The sequence below is a fragment of the Dermochelys coriacea genome, chromosome 6 (genome assembly GCF_009764565.3).
Source record: "Dermochelys coriacea isolate rDerCor1 chromosome 6, rDerCor1.pri.v4, whole genome shotgun sequence".
Lineage (NCBI taxonomy): Eukaryota > Metazoa > Chordata > Testudines > Dermochelyidae > Dermochelys > Dermochelys coriacea.
Genome location: NC_050073.1, coordinates 57,694,528 through 57,714,471, shown reverse-complemented (window position 1 = coordinate 57,714,471; position 19,944 = coordinate 57,694,528). Strand labels below are relative to the sequence as shown.

Here is a 19,944-nt window from a genome sequence, read left to right as displayed (position 1 = left end):
ACATAAGATGAAAAATATGGCCGGGGGAGTGGGAGCATTCAAAAAAAATTAATTTCCAAACTCTGAGGAGATGTGGGCAGGTGAGAGAGTACTCTGCAAGATAATATCTTCAGAGAAACAGAATCATACGTAAGTAATTTTCTCTTCTCTAGAGATTCCATCTGTGTAGGATTCTCACTCCTGGGATCAAGAAGTATCTAATAATAATAGCTTTATAGTAATAATGGTAATAGACAACTTTGCCTCTCCCAGCAACCCTTTAGCCACCATTCCTCAGCCAGATACAAGGATCTGATCTGTTTGCTAAGGGTTTAAAGAGCTTGTCCCCTTTATCTCTAAGGGTATGTCTACACTACGAAATTAGGTCGATATTATAGAAGTCGATTTTTAGAAATTGATTTTATACAGTCGATTGTGTATGTCCACACTAAGCGCATTAAGTCAGTGGAGTGCGTCCTCACTACCATGGCTAGCATCAACTTACAGAGCGGTGCACTGTAGGTAGCTATCCCACAGTTCCCGCAGTCTCCACTGCCACTTGGAATTCTGGGTTAAGCTCCCAATGCCTAATGGGGAAAAAATTGTCGCAGGTGGTTTTGGGTACATGTCGTCAGTCGCCCCTCCCTCTGTGAAAGCAACGGCAGACAATCATTTTGCGCCTTTTTTCCGCACAGACGCCATACTATGGCAAGCGTGCAGCCCGCTCAGCTTAGCTCACTGACACTGCTGCTGTTGCATCCTGGGTGCTGCTGTCAGCAGACAGTGCAGTAGGACTGCTAACCGTCGTTATACACTGCTTCAGCTAAAACTCTGCTCTGCTGCTATTGTCTCAAAAGCGAATTTCTCCATGTTGTCTGTCATGGGCTCCCAGGTACATGTGTTCTTCCTCGGGAAATGTGCGCAGTGCTAACTGTCATCCTCCTCTGCTTCCGCTGCAACTCTGCTCTCCTGCTCTCATGAATCCACCTCGCAGGTCCTCTCGTCATTCTCTATAAATATCTATTCTCGTGGCATCCGTCTTCAGCCACTGCTTCCATTGCAACTCTGCTATCCTGAAGACGCCATACCACGGCAAGCATGGAGTCTGCTCAGATCACCGCAGCAGTTATGAGCATTATAAACACCTCGCACATTATCCTGCAGTATGTGCAGAACCAGAACCTGCAAAAGCAGGTGAGGAGGTGATGGCAGCGCAGTGACGAGAGTGATGAGGACATGGACACAGACTTCTCTCAAAGCACGGGCACCGACAATTTGGACATTCTGGTGGCAATGGGGCAGGCTCATTCCATGGAATGCTGATTCTGGGCCTGGAAAACAAGCACAGATTGGTGGGACCACATAGTGTTGCAGGTCTGGGATGATTCCCAGTGGCTGTGAAACTTTCGCATGCGTAAGGGTACTTACAAAGTTCCATGAAACTTGCTTTCTGCTGTCCTGAAGTGCAAGAATACGAAGATGAGAGCAGCCCTCACAGTTCACAAGCGAATGGCAATAGCCCTGTGGAAGCTTGCAACGCCAGACAGCTACCAGTCAGTCGGGAATCAATTTGGAGTGGGCAAATCTACTGTGGGGGCTGCTGTGATCCAAGTAGTCAACGCAATCACTGAGCTGCTGCTATCAAGGGTAGTGGCTCTGGGAAATGTACAGGTCATAGTGGATAGCTTTGCTGCAATGGGATTCTCTAACTGTGGTGGGGAGATAGACGGAACGCATATCCCTATCTTGGGACCGGACCACCTTGGCAGCCAGTACATAAACCGCAAGGAGTACTTTTCAGTGGTGCTGCAAGCACTGCTGGATCACAAGGGACATTTCACTGACATCAATGTGGGATGGCTGGGAAAGGTCCATGACGCTCGCATCTTCAGGAACTCTGGTCTGTTTGAACAGCTGCAGGAAGGGACTTACTTCCCAGACCAGAAAATTACTGTTGGGGATGTTGAAATGCCTATAGTTATCCTTGGGGACCCAGCCTACTCCTTAATGCCATGGCTCATGAAGCCATATACAGGCACCCTGGACAGCAGTAAGAAGCTGTTCAACTATAGGCTGAGCAAGTGCAGAATGGTGGTAGAATGTGCATTTGGACGTTTAAAAGAGCGCTGGCACAGTTTACTGACTCTGTTAGACCTCAGTGAAAACAATATTCCCATTGTTATTGCTGCTTGCTGTGTGCTCCACAATATCTGTGAGAGTAAGGGGCAGATGTTTATGGCGGGGTGGGAGGTTGAGGCAAATCGCTTGACCGCTGATTATGCGCAGCCAGACACCAGGGTGATTAGAAGAGCACAGCAGGGTGCGGTGCGCATCAGAGAAGCTTTGAAAACCAGTTTCAAGACTGGCCAGGCTACAGTGTGACAGTTCTGTTTGTTTTTCCTTGATGCAAACCCGCCCCCCTTGGTTCACTCTACTTCCCTGTAAGCCAGCCGCCCTCCCCACTTCGATCATTGCTTGCAGAGGCAATTAAGTCATTGTTGTTTCAAAATCATGCATTCTTTATTAATTCATCACACAAATAGGGGGATAACTGTCAAGGTAGCCCGGAAGGGGTGGTGGATGAGGGAAGGACAAGGCCACACTGCACTTCAAAACTTATTGAATGCCAGCCTTCTGTTGCTTGGGCAGTCCTCTGGGGTGGAGTGGTTGGGTGCCCGGAGCACCCCACTGTGTTCTTGGGCGTCTGGGTTAGGAGGCTATGGAACTTGAGGAGGAGGGCAGGCGGCTACACAGGGGCTGCAGCGGAGGTCTGTGCTCCTGCTGCCTTTTCTGCAGCTCAACCAGATGCCAGAGCATATCAGTTTGATCCCCCAGTAGCCTCAGCATTGTATCCTGCCTCCTCTCATCACACTGCCGCCACCTCTCATCTCACTTGTCCCTCCTGTCCTCGCGTTCATTTTCTGCTTTCCTGGACTCTGACATTGTATGCCTCCATGCATTCTGCTGAGCTCTTTCAGTGTGGGAGGACAGCATGAGCTCAGAGAACATTTCATCGCGAGTGCATTTTTTTCGCCTTCTTATCTGTGCTAGCCTCTGGGGCGGAGATGATAGGGGGAGTGTTGAAAGATTTGCAGCTACAGGAGGAAAAAAAGGGAGAGTAGTATTTAAAAAGACACATTTTAGAGAACAATGGGTAGACTCTTTCACGGTGAACCCAGCTGTTAACATTACATAGCACACGTACTTTCGGTACAAGATTGCATTTTGCCTCTTATATTGAGGGCCTGCCGGTTTGGTATGAGAGATCACAAATGCAGGGCAGCGCAGCAGAATTTGGCTTGCAGGCAGTCATGGTAAGCCACAGTCTTTTGGCTTCTTCAACCTTCATAGCATGTGAGAATGGTTTCAAACAGCAGCGCCCTCCTTTCCCACACCAAGCACCCATTGGGTTGGCCATTTAAAAGAAGGGGCTGTACCGGCCACAAATGCATCTCAAGTCTTCAGGGCAAATTAATCATTAAATACGCTTGCGTTTAAATACGCATGTATTACATTTCCAAAGATACACTCACCAGAGGCACTTCTCCGGCTTCATGGTCTGGGAGCCTGCCTTGGGAGGGTTGGGAGGGTATTGGCTCCAGGGTAATAAACAGTTCCTGGCTGTCGGGGAGAATGGTTTCTCTTCTTGCCTGCTATGCACTATCCTCCTCCTCGTCCCCAAAATCCTCATGCCCGTTGCATGAGACTCCACCCTTGGAGGTGTCCATGAACAGGGGTGGGGGAGTAATCGGGCCCCCCCATAGAACTGCATGCAACTCATCATAGAAGCAGCATGTATGGGGCTCTGACCCAGAGTGGCCGTTTGCCTCTTTGGTTTTCTGGTAGGCTTGCCTGAGCCCCTTAATTTTCATGCGGCACTGCTGCGGGTCCCTGTTGTAGCCTCTGTCCATCATGCCCTTGGAGATTTTTACAAATATTTTGGCATTTCATCTTTTGGAACTGAGTTCCGATAGCACGGATTCATCTCCCCATACAGTGATCAGATCCAGTACCTCCCATTTGGTCCATGCTGGAGCTCTTTTGCGATTCTGGGACTGCATGGTCACCTGTGCTGATGAGCTCGCCATGCTGGCCAAACAGAAAATGAAATTCAAAAGTTCCCAGGACTTTTCCTGTGTACCTGGCTAGTGCATCTGACTTGCAAGTGCTGTCCAGAGCAGTCAAAATGGAGCATTCTGGGATAGCTCCCAGAGGCCAATACCATTGAATTGCATGCACACTACCCCAAATTCAACCAGGCAATCTCGATTTCAGCACTAATCCCCTCGTCGGGGAGGAGTACAGAAATCGATTTTAAGAGCCCTTTAAATCGACAAAAATAGTTTCGTCGTATGGACAGGTGCACGGTTAAATCGATCTAATGCTGCTAAATTCGACCTAAACTTTTAGTGTAGACCAGGGCTAAGAGGAGTTACAATGCCTTTTATATCCTCGGGCTTGTCTACACTAACAAGTTATGTTGACAAAACGTATGTCAATACCCAAAAGTCGACAAAACAAAAATCGCCAAAGGGTGTTCACACTTGCTCCCTCTGTCAACGGATCATGTCCACATTGGGGACACCATCATCGACAGGGTGAGCAATGCATCGTGGGTATCCCACAGTGTAGTGTTGTGGGAAGGAAGAACTGATTGCTGCGCATCTTGGCAAAAAGAAAAGGAGGACTTGTGGCACCTTAGAGACTAACAAATTTATTTGAGCATAAGCTTTCGTGAGCTACATGCATCCGCTGTAGCTCACGAAAGCTTATGCTCAAATAAATTTGTTAGTCTCCAAGGTGCCACAAGTCCTCCTTTTCTTTTTGCGAATACAGACTAACATGTTGCTACTCTGAAAACTGCGCATCTTGGGATTCTCTCCCAGTTCTCCCACAGCTCCCTCAGCTGCCCAGAGCAGCATCATGAGCAGCTCTGTGAGCTCTCCATGCTAAGGAACGGCTAAGCAGCAGAGCAGTCTGTCCCGCTGCTGTGTTCCTAGTGCAGGGCAGAACAGGAGCATCCCAATCATTTGCTCTTAATTTGTTCCCCAAAGGGAGCAGCACATAGATACTTCCTGGAGCTTTGAAAGGGGAGGGATGCATGCCTGCAGGGCAGCAGAGATCAAAACACTGAGCAGAGCAATCAGGGGTGTTTGGGCTGAGCAGAACTTAAAAAAATTTGTGAGAAAAAGACCCTGGTGGATAGGCCTTTTGTCATTTCAAACCTCTTCTCTGAGTGCTTTGTACCTTTGGGTGAATAAATAATACTTTATTTTGAAGAAGCTGTTTTGAGTCACTCTATTCAGCTGCTGGTCACATGTTCCCACAGAAAAGGTCTTGGAGGTGCCAAATACATGGGCCTGTTGTTTTTTCATGGATAGTAAACAGAGGGGCTGCAGCCCAGAGACTCAGAGGAAGAATGGTAGGACTGTGTGGTTCCACCCAGAATGGCAAAAGGTAGCAAAACCTGTCACCAGAGGTATGCACTTGAGAGGGACTGCAAAGGGGTCTGTAACTGAGAATTCATCTAAGCAACCATTAAAGGAAAACATAACAATTTTTACAAATATTTGAAGAGTATATAAAACAAGTATGGAGAAGATTATTTAAGGTGGCTATAAAGCACTATAACTAGCAGTAAAAAGATTAAATTAAGCAAAAATTCAGGTAGAATATCAGATAAATATTCCTGGCCATGAAATCTATTAGGCTGTTTTCAGTTTTTCAAGAAAAATGGTAGAAGCCCCATCAAACTGAAAATTTAAAATTTGACTGGACAAAACAACTGAAAAATGTTATGTAAAGAACAATCCTATATTGGCCACCGGAGGTTAGACTAAATGACTATTTGGTCTTCTTCATTTCTGACTTCTCTAAATCTGTTGTTTTAATTACCTGAGGCATCTCACCTATCTGAAGCCACAGGTTTTATTTCAGGGGCAGGGAGTCAACTCAAGACTGTACTATGATTATACTTCCATCACATTTACAAATTAGAACAGTAAGTGAAATTTTTTTCAATCTACACTCAAAGAAGAGACATTTTTTATGAAAGGGAGACAGAGTGTGTAAGGTTTTTGATTTTTTTAAATCCTAATGTACAGTATATGTAATAGCTAAAAAGTAAAAGAAACAGTTGGTGATAAAATGTGATGATGATCAGAAAAGTAGTCATGTAAATATGGCACCTTCTTACTCAACAGATCTGTCCGCTGTCTGTATTAAGATTTATTTGCTCATTTTTTCAGACAAAAATAGATTTGTATTCCTTTTAGTCCCATAGAGTCAACAGAGGTGATAGAGAGAGAACTAGAGTCTATTCTGCCTGGTAGATCAGCAACAGAATTGTTAAATAAATTCTAACGGAAAAAAATTATTACGGGTGATAATACATGAGTTATAGTTAACATTTTAGGTGGAGACTGAGGCACCAGCATTTAGGAAAAAAACATCTCTCAAATTTGATCTGGAAGCCATTGAGACATGGAATTCCACAATGCAACTTTTACAGAGTCAGTTTGCAGAGTATACAGTGACTTCTCTTTAAAAAAGGAGAGCTTCTACTGAGATTGAAAACAGTGAATTTCCATCAAGGGGATCAGGAGAGCGTTATGCTTTCATTTCAGGTTCAGGAGGCAACACAAGTGACAAATAGTTACTTTATTTAGAGAGAAACAGCGTGCTGGTCTGCATTGTCTGGAATCAGTTTGCTGGAATGACCGTTAAAGAAGCCAGGTGTTCAGATATTACAATGATGAGTGCAGCATAAATGCCTAGATAACTATGATTCCCTTAAAATAAACAAAGCACAGGAGATTACAGGAAGTGACCACAGCAACCAGAAAAGCTTCAATGTAATATAAAATTTTTGCTAGCTTTGGGAAAGATTGTGGAGTACTGCAAAATAACAAGGGGCCCTTTATTTAAAATGATGGAAGTAAGAGACAAAGAAGAAAGCTACCAATCCAAAACGTTTAAAATCTTTTACTGTATGGAAACTCTCTGAGGATGTAGTACGAGAACACATGGAAAAAACCTTGCTGGACGACTGATAGTCAGAAGTACTCAGGCATGCAAAGGACATTTCAGTGGATGATGTACATTAGATATTAAAAAATCATTTGACAAGATTACATTTCAGAAATAAGTGGGGAAGGCAAAGTGTTCATTAACAGGAAATAAAACAGGGAAAAAAGTTGACTGAATTAGGAATCACAGAAGTGCCAGACAGGGAAAGTTTATAAGTTTGAAAGAGAGTGAGCTGAGCATCTCAAAAATTAATTTTAAGACCCTTCTTGTTGCAAAGTGTACAGCTGTACTAAAGAAGCTAACACATATAGGGGTCACTTTATCAGAAGGGCAAAATGCCAAAGAGCAAAGATGATGATAGGACTTGATAAATAGGATTTCTGCTTTAGTGCTTTCCATTTTTCTAGGTTCTTTAAACAAATTATAACTCAGATGTGAAAATGACTTGATAAATATCTTTCTGAAATGAACACAGAAATCTTTTAAAATAAATTGGTTAGAATTTTTGTTAATTTAAACATCACACCTGTAAGACTGACTTGGTTTGATAGCTTGTTGAGAAGCTGCCTGGGCAGTTTTGACCTGGTTTTCTTGCCAATTAAAATTTTAAATTGAAAAAACATATAAAGCTCTTAACACTGAAAAAAGTAGCAAATTCTGTGGCCTCTCAGTCAGTTGCTTTGGTGGCATTCTATTGGTTTAAAACTTAGAAAATATGAACAACATTTGAGAGACAGCTATTTTCGAAGGGATAATGGAGAGATTTCTGGTGTATCGGGTAGGAAATGAGTTCTAGATGCATCCAACAGTCCCTCTACTTTGTTGGAGGAAACCATTCCTCCATCCTCCTAATGTAATGTCTCCTTTTGATACCCGTTCCCAATCACCAGGCTGGGAACCAGCAAAGGGAGAAATGTCATATTGAGAGCTGAGGCTGGGAGTTGGGGAAGAACTGGAATGAAACTGGCATTGAGATCAGACAGCCCTCTTGCTAGGACCTCCAGCAATGCAAGGTTGTTGGGGAATGAGATGACATCAGCCTTCTACAATTGTGAGCTTGTCGAGTATGTTTGGGTACTTGATAAAAGAGGTGGAAGGACTCTTGTGTTCTGAGAAGGGAGAGCAGGTGGAAGGACAGAGAGGACAGGAGGAGCAAGATTATTGTGTCGGAGTGGAAGTAATAGTAATGGTCAGTTTCTCAGTGTAGAACAAAAAATACAAGAATTCTCAGTTTTCTCAGGGTTAAAGTGAAAACCAGAAAACTCACAGGGAAAGTCCTGGTTTGATATTATCTGAACTATTGTTTGTAATGTTGGGAACTATCCTACAACGGGGAAGTGAATGTCTTGAAAAATCTGTTATTATAAAAACTGTTTGCTTGATCCCATACTGTGTTGGGCTCTATCCCAGAGGAAATAGATTGTTGCCTTGAGGAATGTTATTCTCTTACATTATAAAGCAATTGTTAGACCTTTTCTATAATAATTAGGCACCCTTCAGAATAGCACGTCAACACAGGTAACATCAAATCTGAAGAATCTAAGTTATCAGGAAAAGTTGAGAGATCAGTTTGTTTTAATTGTAAAAAGGAAGACTTTAATGTAACATAATTCTTTTCTATGAAATTATGACAGAGATGAAAGGAGTCTATAGAGACAGAAAGTTCATTATGGTAATGGGTTTAAAAGCATGATCCAAAACCAAGAAAATTAGGAGTAACTGAGATCTCCAGCATGTCTTAGGAGAGGTGTGGGCTAGTAGTTTGAGTCCAGGAGAAGAAAGCAGGAAACCCTTATTTCTATTTTAGGCTCTGACAATGACTTGTCTCATTGAGCAAATCACACAGGGTCAGATGCTGGCCCCTGCTCCATACAAATAGGCCAAAAAGCTGCCATAAGTGGACAGCTGAAGATTCTCTCAGCATTGAGGATGTGTTAGGGGCACGCCTGAGTGAGAGGGTGTATGTCTGGAATATGCTGCACTCTGGCAATTTCCCTCAGCTACAAAGGAATCTTTGGGCCAGTTGCAAGCCAGTGTTGTTTAGAGCATCAACCTCAGAATCAGGGAGCTGTAAAAGAATCTTTTTTAGCATCTTTCCTCAACTATAAATGGAGAATCATTGAGTGGGGGTCTTTCTAGGGGGTCCCACATGGAATAGTTCTTGGCCCCACACTATATAACATTTTTACGAATTACCTGGAAGAAAACTTAAAATCATCACAGATAAAATTTGCAGATGACACAAAAACTGGGAAAGTAATAAATAATTAAGAGGACAGGTCATTGATACTAGGTGATCTAGATTGCTTGCTAAATTGGGTGCAAGCAAACAATATGTGTTTTAATATGGCTAAATGTAAATGTATACATCTAGAAACAAAAAATATAGGCCATACTTACAGGATGGGGACCTCTATCCTGGGAAGCACTGACTGGACATGAGCTCCCAATGTGACACAGTGGCCAAAAGGGCTAATGCAATCCTTGGATAAACTGGGGAATCTCAAGTAGGAGTAGAGAAGTTTTTTACCTTTGCGTTTGGTATTAGTGTGACTGCATTCTGGTATCCATCATTCAAGAAGAATTTTGATAAACTGGAGAAAGGTCAGAGATGAGCTACGAGACTGATTAAAGGATTAAAAAACATGCCTTATAATGATGGAGTCAAGGAGCTCAATCTATTTAACTTAACAAAGAGAGGGCTTGGGGTGACTTGATTACAGTTTATAGGTACCTGCCTGGGGGACAAGAAGGTACCTTTGATAATAGGCTCTTCAATCTAGGTATGACATGATCCAATGGTTGGAAGCTGAAACTAAACAAATTCAGATTGGAAATTAAGTGTAAATTTTTAACAGTGAGGGTAACTAACCACTGGAACAATTTACCAAGGGTCTTGGTGGATTCTCCGTTTTTGGCAATTTTAAAATCAAGATTGGATGGGTTTTTTTCTAAAAGATATAGTGTGGGAATTATTGTGAGGGAAGTTCTAGAGCCTGTGTTTTGCAGGAAATCAGACTAGATTATCACAAGGATCCCTTCTACCCTTGGAATCCAAAAACTGTGCCAAGTTCCTACAGGGCACAGCTGAGCATTCCGCCCTTAATGTCTCTGAGCCTCAGGAATATGTGGCTAATAGTTAATTACCTACCTTACAGTGGTACTGCAAGGATTTCTGAAGATAATGTTGGTAAAGTGATTTTAGACTGAATAGCATTGTATAAATGCTATGTCCTGCAAACTGTAATATACCTACAGAATAAATTCAGATGAGATTGCAGCAAAGAGTTTAAATGAGATTACTGCATCTCTCAATCTTTTCTAAGAGGAGAAGGGATTGAGTAATCCTATTACAAAGCATGATGAAGATACAGAGATCAATATTTAAGTGCTCGAATATTGGGTTGAAGCAGGGCTCATTGGAGCCAGATAATAGTCTTTTCCTGTTCCACATTTCCTATGATTTTTTTTCAAATTGAGCTAATTTGGAAGTGAAATCTAAGCAGGTAGGCAGGACGCAGGAAAGAAATGCCAAGAAAATAAGCAACTGGACAGCGCAGCAAAAGGACAATACCAGTGTATAATCAGACTCAAAGGGCAGCAAAGAAAGCAGGTGGAAAAGGAGAAGGGAAATGCTAGACACTCAGCAAGTCAATAAAGCAGTATCAAGCAATCAGCAGATGCACAAAGCAGCAGGACAGCAATTCCAGGAAGTCAACAGCTGCACACAACAGAAGGAGGGCAATATCAAGCACTCAAGAAAGGAGGCAGGACAGCAGGAAGTCAATGCCCACGTGCAATCTGATGTAAAGAGCAGTAAGAAATCAATGCAAGCCACTCAACAGATGGATAGGGCAAAATATAGTCAATGTCAGGCAATCAGGTGGTCAAGAGGGGAAAGCCATACAATCAAGCAAAAGGCCAGGGCCTCGGGGGGCAATGCTGAGCTGCCAGTAGGTAGACATAGCATAAAGAGAGCAATGAATGCCAGGCAATCCCTGGGGTAGCAAGAGGGCAATGTCCATTAATAATCGAATACAACTTTCGGCATGGATAAAATGAAAGCCTGATAATAGGTTGGCAGCAGGATGACAATGCTTTTCAGGTACTGAAGGATAGTGTGAGAAAAAACACTCTCTAATAACACCATTAGATTAACATAGTAAACCATGAAAATCCAATAGAGAACAGTACATAAATGGAAACAGCAGATGAATCTGAGCCCTAGTGCCTGGGGAGGCCACAGGACCCTCCTATTAACAGAACTATGTGAATCCAAAAGAAAATCAAACAAATGGGAAAAATGAGCCTGAAAGCTGTTTCTGATGATTAAAACAAAAAACAAAAAAACAGCAAAGAATTAGTTTGGAAATGATTGGCTGGAATTGAAGATGTTGCTTACCCCTCTCTGGAGCCCACAAAATGGGAATGTTGGGAATTTCTGCAGCAGAAAAACAGAAGAGAAAAGGGATTTCTGACTCCCCGTCTGAGAAAAAGCAGGTCAATTTAGGGCTTGGTGAATTGTTTTGGGCAAAATAAGAACTGGTCTGAATCTCTGCCTCTCTCTGGAACCAAGCCTTTATTGAGGTCTGAGAAAGGTTTAAGAAGTCCACACCACTTTCATCTCATGATATCCCACCTCTACTTCCAAGAACCACACTTACCTCTAGTGCAGGCCGTGCAAGTGGAGATCGGAGACAGCATCAAGAGCTCACTCCCATATCCATTGCAAGACAGCTAGTGAGGACAGACACCAGTGCACAAGCTGATGTAGGTCATTTTATGGGATACATTAAAAAGGTTCATTAACCCCAACTCACCTCTAGCATAGGCTGGTATTTGAAGTTGTCCAGATAATCACTTCCCATCCTAGGAAGCATCAGTCTTTGTGGGAATGGCCCTTTTCTTCTCCAAAAGCAGCTGCTGTGTTTGGGGAGATTCAGCAACGCCTTCACTTTACCTTGATGAGGCTATTCTCTTGCAACTCAGGGGCTCTCTCGGGCATCCCTTATATTTGCATCTCAAAGTATGTTTCAGGTATTTCACCAGCTGTTTGGTTTCAAAAACACACTTTAAAATCTGAGACGTAAGTGCTAAGAAAGTCACAGAAGCAACCAGACCCAGTGGAAATACAACTGCATCTTTTCATCTAGTTGCTGTAGCCGCTTGCTGGATTGGTGTGGGGATTTGACTGCGAATTATGAGGACCTGCCTAGGGAGGGATGAAGGGGACCACAGACTGATCTACAATTCAGCAGGACACCGACATCTCTCTCCTCAGCCCTCCAAATTACATCCCCTTAAGATAAGGATGAGCAGGCAATTTGGGGTGAGGGAGAGGCTATACCTGAGGGGACATAGGAAAATTCTCACTATAGGCTGGAAGGTTCAAAGTAGTATTCAAACTTTCATATATTTATCCAAACCTCCAAAATAGACAGTTACCTTTTCCGTAACTGGTGTTCTTCGAGATGTGTTGCTCATGTTCATTCCACGTTAGGTGTGTGTGCTCGCCGCATGCACTGGTGCTGGAAGTTTTCCCCTCAGCAGTATCCTTAATGGAGTCACTCTGGTGCTCCCTGGAGTGACACCCGTATGGCGTGGTATAAGGGGCACTGCTGGCTCCCCCCACTCTCAGTTCCTTCTTGCCAGAAACTCCAACAGTGGGGAAGAGGACAGATCGTGGAATGGACATGAGCAATACATCTCAAGGAACACCAGTTTCGAAAAAGGTAACTGTCTTTTCTTCTTAGAGTGTTTGCTCACGTCCATTCCACATTAGGTGACTCCCAGCAGTTCCCGTGAAGGCGGGTTGGAGTTCACAACTGTGAAGATTGTAATACAGCTCTGCCAAACCCAGCATTCTCTCTGGCTTGCGGAGTGATGGCATACTGAGACGTGAACACGTGGACTGAGATGTGAACGCATGGACTGAGGACCACATCGCGGCTCTACAGATGTCCTGGATTGGGATGTGCGCCAGAAAGGCCGCCGAAGACACCTGTGCTCTAGTTGAATGGGCCCTCTGATCGGCGGCGGTGGGACTTTGCTAGCACATATCAGGTCTTTATGCAAGAGGTGATCCAGTTGGAAATCCTCTGTGAAGAAACTGGAAAGCCCTTCATCCTATCTGCCATAGTGATGAAGAGCTGGGTTGATTTATGGAAAGGCTTGGTACACTCCAAGTAAAAAGCCAAGGCCCTCCAGCCATCCAGCGCGTGCAGATGCCTCTCCTTGACAGTCGTGTGTGGCTTGGGACAAATACCGGCAGGAATACGTCTTGGCTCATATGGAAGGAAGGTATCACCTTCGGCAGGAAGGCTGGGTGGGGCCGCAGCTGGACCTTGTCCTTACAAAACACTGTGTAAGGCGGTTTCAAGGTCGAGATCTTAATCTCTGACTTGTCTCACCAACATCACTGCCTCCCGGAAAGCAACCTTCCAGGACAAGTAGGAAAGGAAGCAGGGGCCCAGCGGCTCAAAAGGCGGGCCAATAAGCCTGGAGAGGACCAGGTTAAGGTCCCGCTGTAGGACAGGGGCCTGTTTCTGTGGTAAAGCCTCTTGAGGCCCCTCAGGAACCTGACAGTCATGGCATGAGACAAGACTGTGTGACCTTGGATCGGCTGGTGGAACACGGAGATGGCCGCACGGTACACTCTGATGGAAGAATGTACCAGACCCTAGGTTCTGAGCTGCAGTAAGTAGCCCAAGATGGACTGCACTGTAGAACGTGAGGGAGAAATGCTGACGCCCAGTGGGAAAACCTCGTCCTCTTGGCCAGGTAAGTTAGTCTCATGGATGGCTACCTACTTCCGAAGAGGACCTGCTGGACCTCCTCCGAGCAGGTATGTTCCTCCAGGTTCAACTACAGAGCATCCACGCCGAGAGGTGTAGAGACTTGAGGCTGGGGTATAGGAGCCAACCTATACCCTGTGACAGCAGGTCCGGATGGTAGGGCAGGGGCCAGGGAGGGGCTACCGCCATGTTTATGAGCATGCCGAACCAGTGTTGGCGAGGCCACACAGGGGTGATAACGATAACCTGTGCCTTGTCCCTCTTGATCTTTACTAGGAGCCGGCTGACCAGAGGGATCAGAGCGAACATGTACATCAGACCCTCAACCCACGACAGGAAGAAGGCTTTGGAGAGGGAGCCCTTGTTCAGGCCCAGCCAGGAGCAAAACCGATGGCACTTTCTGTTTCACCTGGTGGCAAATAGATCTACTTGTAAAAAGAACGAGGAGTACTTGTGGCACCTTAGAGACTAACAAATTTATTTGGGCATAAGCTTTCGTGGGCTAAAAGTACTCCTCTTTGTTTTTGCTGATACAGACTAACACAGCTACTTCCGGGTGGAGCAACCACTCATGATAAGAGGAGAAGTCCCTGCTGAGGTGAGCTACTAGGGCATTCCTGATGCCAGGGAGGTGACCAGCTTCCAGATGCAGAAGTCCCGGAGATGGAGAGCCTCTTGGCAGAGAGCTGATGAGCACGCTCCTCCTTGCCTGTTGATGTAGAACATCGAGGCCATATGGTCCATCAGGATTCTCACCACTTTGCTGTGGAGGAGACGACGCCAGAGCTGCACCCCTACAGATACTGCTGAAGGAAAAACTTCTGGAACCAGTGCCTGGGGCGAGCAAACACCCTAATGTGGAATGGACATGAGCAAGCACTCGAAGAAGAACTTATAAAATTCACCCACCTCTGTTTCCAGAGTCCCTATTTGGACATTGTTGTGCCCCAATTTTCTTGGAGTCATGTCAGAGGCAGTACATTCAAAAGAATGAACAAAAAGACTCTGAAAAGACCACAACAGATGCCAGTAATTGGAATTCCATCCTCCTCCTTGAAGTTGTCTTGTCACTCTGCATTATTTCTTCTATCCTTCTTTCTATCAGCCAAATCAGCATCTTCTTCTCTCAATCTCCACCCCACTAATGGAACCAAAGTCCTCTCGTTCAACTTCAATCCAATTGACAGAATAAGCACTCTCCTTCTTTCTCAACCTCTGTTGGGATCAGGACTCTATTTCCAGCTGCCAAACTTGCACTCACCAATGGGATCCACACCCTCCACAGTTTCCAAACTCCTTCACAACAATGGAGTAAAGCCCTCTCCCTGGTTCCCAATCTCTGTCCTCCACATCCCATCGTCCTATAGTCCAGGATTTCTCCAAGCCTCCTAACCTCCATTACCAGACCCTAAACAGAATTGGTGCTTTCTTGAAGGCTCATAACCTCAGTTCTTGCAATATAATTGTTGCCTTTGCTTGACTTCCAACTTGCATCTCATCCTCACTAACTGAATTAGTGTCTTTTCTCCTGACTGCCAGCTTTCATCTCCTTTTATTGAGTCAGCACTCTCTCCCTAGTGTCATGGCTTCCCTGGCTTTCTACTTTACAATGGTATCTCTTTCGGCCAAGTATTATATCCATTGTTTTATCCTGGTCATTGTAAATTCCATTTCAACTGCTTCTAATACAAAACACAAAGTACTTTTTTACATGTAGTCAGCTACCTATGCATCAATTTCATACAGCAAGATTGAAAAATACCTACATCCCATTTTGAATAGGTAATATAAGCAATAAGGGGCAAATCTTTATTTCTTCTCCAAACTGCAGAGAACCTCAGAAGCAGGAGAAAGATGCACTAGTTGTATTGTGTGGTGCTGAGCCAATATTTGGGAAACTCAGAAAAGTCACAAAGCCAGCATCCCTGTGCAGCAGGGTTTGTGAGCATGGTAAGGCAGTGACAGGCTGGGGCTGATGGGTCAGGGTCTACTGGCCACAGAAGTGGAATATCTTCCTTATCCTGTCCAAAACAACTCCCCAATATCAAGCACTGTTACTTGGGTTTGGAAAAGGGTAGAGGAAAATGTAGCTTAAGAAAGAATCAAGAGTAACCAGTAATATGATAGGATAAGTAAGGGGCACAAACTAGTCAATTATAGTTTGCTGTAAGCAATGGAACCAGAGTAGCTGTTAATATTGTACAGTAAAAATGATTCTCAGAATACCTGCTGGCAGCTTCAGCAGCTCATGTGATATCATGAATAGACGTGGCCAGAGTTAGTTGCACTGCATCATAAACACAATGGCTAGCATCTTTTCTTTAAGGGGGAGATTCTACCCAAGACTTCAGTGGGAATGAGCTAGATCAATTGACTCTCAGGAAACAATAAACAAACTTTCATATATGAAGCAACTGAACAGGGTTAGACAATGAAATGTAAGAAATGGAAAGAGGTTTGAAATGTGGATAATATAATAATAAAAGGAGTAATTTAGGATTATATACATCATGCTTAGATAATCATATTCCTAAATATATGGGACAGAGTTAGGCTTTGATGGAAAAAGCCTGGAAGTTATCAGTCAGATCACAGGATGTGATAATGGGCACAAATGATCTAGTGAAGGTTTTATAAAATATTTATTTTCTTGCCCACTATCAACAAGAGTTTCACAATTTGAGAAGAAAAGAACAGTCCCTGTGAGCACAACCACAGATGCCTAATTAGCAGAAAACATTTTAACACATGAATTTTTTTAGTATAATATTTATAGGGATTAATAAAGGCAGGGGGATTAATGACCTACAGCTGAGATGCTAATATTTCCTTGAACACAAATAGAAGCACACTACTGTCTTTGCCCTGCCTAGTCTCTCTCCTCACTGTGGTGGGAAGAGAGTTCTGATGGGGAAAAGGAAAGGATTACATGAGAAAACAATAGTCTGTTGCTGGAATTATCCCCAAGCCCCAAAATAACAACAAAATGCGCAACCGAGAAGACATTTTGTTAACTGGTTTGGTTCAAAATGTTTCACTTCTGAATTTTGTATACCTTTCAAGTAAACTTTTGCCTCCTAGTCCTTATCTTTTTAATCTTCCCTCATATGGAAGTCTTCTATGTCTCTGCTCTTTTTTGCTTCCTTTCTCTAGACTGTTTCTATTTCCGTTATATCCTTTTCGAGAAGGTGTGACAAGAACAGAACACAGTACAAGGGTGACATTTAATTACTTAGCAGATTTTTAGTATTATTCTCTATGTTTTTCATAACACAATGTAATTTCTTATTCACTTCTTTGGCCACTGCTGTGCAATGAGCAGATGTTTTGATTGAACTATCCACAATGACGTTTAGAACAAAGATCCAACAGACCTGTTCAAGATTAAAAGTCCAGCAATATGGTCTTTGTGGTAAACATCTTGTTCTTCCCCTCCTCCATTTAACAGTAAGAATCTATCAAAGAGCTTTTAAAGTCTATATATATAAAAATGAAATAGATGGATTACTTTGCATGTTTTGTACTTGGTACTAAAATAAGAGAATAGTAAGTGGGGAGTAAACAGATTGTAGGATAGATTGTACTTTAATACACAGAGTAACAAATACTGTTACTCACAATAATAGAAACTCTTGTCCGTTCTCCTTGCCAGTAGATTGTTCTCTGTAACATAGTTTTCAGTGCTTTCTCTAATCCAGTTGTAAAAGAGCAAAATAAAGAGGTTTCTAACATTTCCCATGGGAGACTATTCACAGGAAATAGAAAAAGTTTCCTGATATGCAGTCTACATTTTCTTTTAATTTCATACATTACTGTTTACAATGTCCTAGCTAATGACTAATATACCATGTTGAGGCAGCACAATATAGCAGATATAACATACTAGGTATAACACCTCTAGTGCTGTCCATTGTAGCTGTTATTGCTCTCTGAAGGACCAACATTCCAATACGAAGAATCACTACATTTTGTTATAAAAGAATAATAGAGAATAGAGTCTCCTGGAGTTCTACCATCTGGAGTAACAGGACCCAAGCCCCTAATCTATTGTCAACTCCTCTACATCCTAGTCCTTCCTTTTTTGATAAAAGGAGGGGTGGTGCCACTAAGACCCACAGTGTAGAAAATTGTGTCTGCTGGTGGTGCATATGTATTCTCTCTGATCTAGATGCACAGAGATGGTGGAGTGCTGTCCTGGAGGAAGGAGGGCACAATAGACATAACGGGCAAGCAGGAGAAAAGGTGAGAGGGAATAACAGAAAGCAGCAGGAGCTGCAGGGAGAGAGAGGAGGAGGAGAGGAGCCTCTTATGTACCTCTCTAGCATCCCCAGGAGCCTGGACTCATTAACACCAGCTTCTCAGATAGCTTCCTGTTTCCTGCTGCTTCCCTGAACCCACTTGAGGAGAACAGTCAACTGAAGTAGTAGGAGCCAATTAGGCCCTTAAGACACTGATATCTTCCCTCAGTCAGGCCTTGCTACCAGCCTGCTTATCTGTCTGTCCCCTTCAACTGAGTGTTGAGAGCCACTATAGCTGGCACAGAACAGCAGTCATGAGTGAAAGAAGAAAATACCACTCTGGGACAGCATTGAGAAAAAGAAAGCAAGCAAAGGAAACTTTTCCATCTAAGCAGGAAAAAGAGTTCTCCTGAGATACATAGACACAAATGTTCACGTGAGCCTTCCGGCCTTAGTAAGGATGTGAGTGGTAAGGAGATGCCTGATCTTCCAGTTAGTCAGAGTGCAAGTGACCTGGAAGCTACTGCAGCATTCATATCTCCGTCTCAAATGGATGTAACCATGCACATTCCTAAAGAAAAGTGTAGATCAGAGAAGAGTGTGGTGGAGGAGCAAGAAACAGCTGCTGCTGAGTTTAGTTCCTTAAGTCTAGATGATCCAGGACTGGATCACCATAGATGATAAGGGCACCATAGATGATCAGCACCAAGAGAAGATTGCATCAGAGTCTCTTTACTGGCAAAATGCTCTGAAAAGGCTTATTGCCATTGTGAGAATGCTTGCTACCCAAAACCTAGCACTGCATGGCACTTCAAATAAGCTGTATGTGCCAAACAATGGAAACTTCCTTAAAATTGTGAAGCTGATGGCTGAGTTTGATGCTGTACTCTTGGAGCATCTAAGAAGAGTCACCACCCAAGAAATGTTTCAGAGGAGCAGCCATGTTAGTCTGTATTCGCAAAAAGAAATGTGGCACCTTAGAGACTAACAAATTTATTTGAGCATAAGCTTTCGTGAGCTACAGAATGCATCCGATGAAGTGAGCTGTAGCGCATGAAAGCTTATGCTCACCCAGGAAATGTACACACACCTCTACCTTGGAAAAACAATTCAAAATGAGATATTACAGTTACTGGCAACAAAAGTCAAACAGAAGATTGTGGCAGATCTGAAATCAGCAAGATATTCCTCTGTTAGTCTGGACTGCACATCTGACATCAGCCAAAAGGAACAAATGACCTGAATGGTGCATTTTGTAACAACAACAACAGAACCTAGTGCAAACGTCCCTGCAATGGTGACTGTCAGAGAGCATTTTCTACAATATATTGACAATGATGATACTACAGGAGCTGGTATGACAAATGTGCTTCTTAAAAAGCTGGAAGATATGAGAATTGCGATAGCTGACATGAGAGGTCAGGGCTATGATAATGGTGCCAACATGAGAGGAAAGAGAGAAGTGCAGACAAAGATCAGAGAGTTAAACCTTCAAGCTTTTTTTGTCCCATGCAGTTCTCATTCATTGAACTTGGTGGTCAGTGATGCAGCATCAGTTTCTAGTGAGGCTGCTGAATGTTACAATGTAATTCAAAGCTTCTATGTATTTTTGTCTGCATCAATTCACCGATGGCAAATTTTGAAGCAACATCTGGGAACATCCTCTCTGACACTGAAACCACTGAGTGCCACACGATGGGAAAGTCCAGTGGAAGCGATAAAGCCTATAAAACACCAAATTGGAAAGATAGATGATGCCATAGTTGCCAATTTGGAGGATAATGCTATGACAGAACTGTTCGTGGGAGAACAGTGGCAGAGGGAAATGGAATCACCAGAACCATACATAACTTCAAATTTCGGTGTGACTTAGTGTTGTGGCATGACATACTGTTTGAAATAAA

The 19,944-nt window shown here is 43.5% G+C and overlaps 1 protein-coding gene across 23 annotated transcripts in view; it reads right to left on the bottom strand.

The window, feature by feature from the left end:
• GPHN (gephyrin) overlaps nt 1-19,944 on the bottom strand; it is a 544,780-nt gene that overhangs the window by 236,290 nt on the left and 288,546 nt on the right. For 8 of the 23 annotated variants that reach the window (XM_038404443.2, XM_043517382.1, XM_043517393.1 and 5 more), the window contains one exon: nt 11,411-11,449. The exons of the other annotated variants lie outside the window; for them this stretch is intronic. In XM_038404443.2, coding sequence (XP_038260371.1) covers nt 11,411-11,449 — 39 coding nt within the window. The remainder of the gene's footprint in view (nt 1-11,410; nt 11,450-19,944) is intronic. 23 annotated transcript variants of the gene reach the window in all.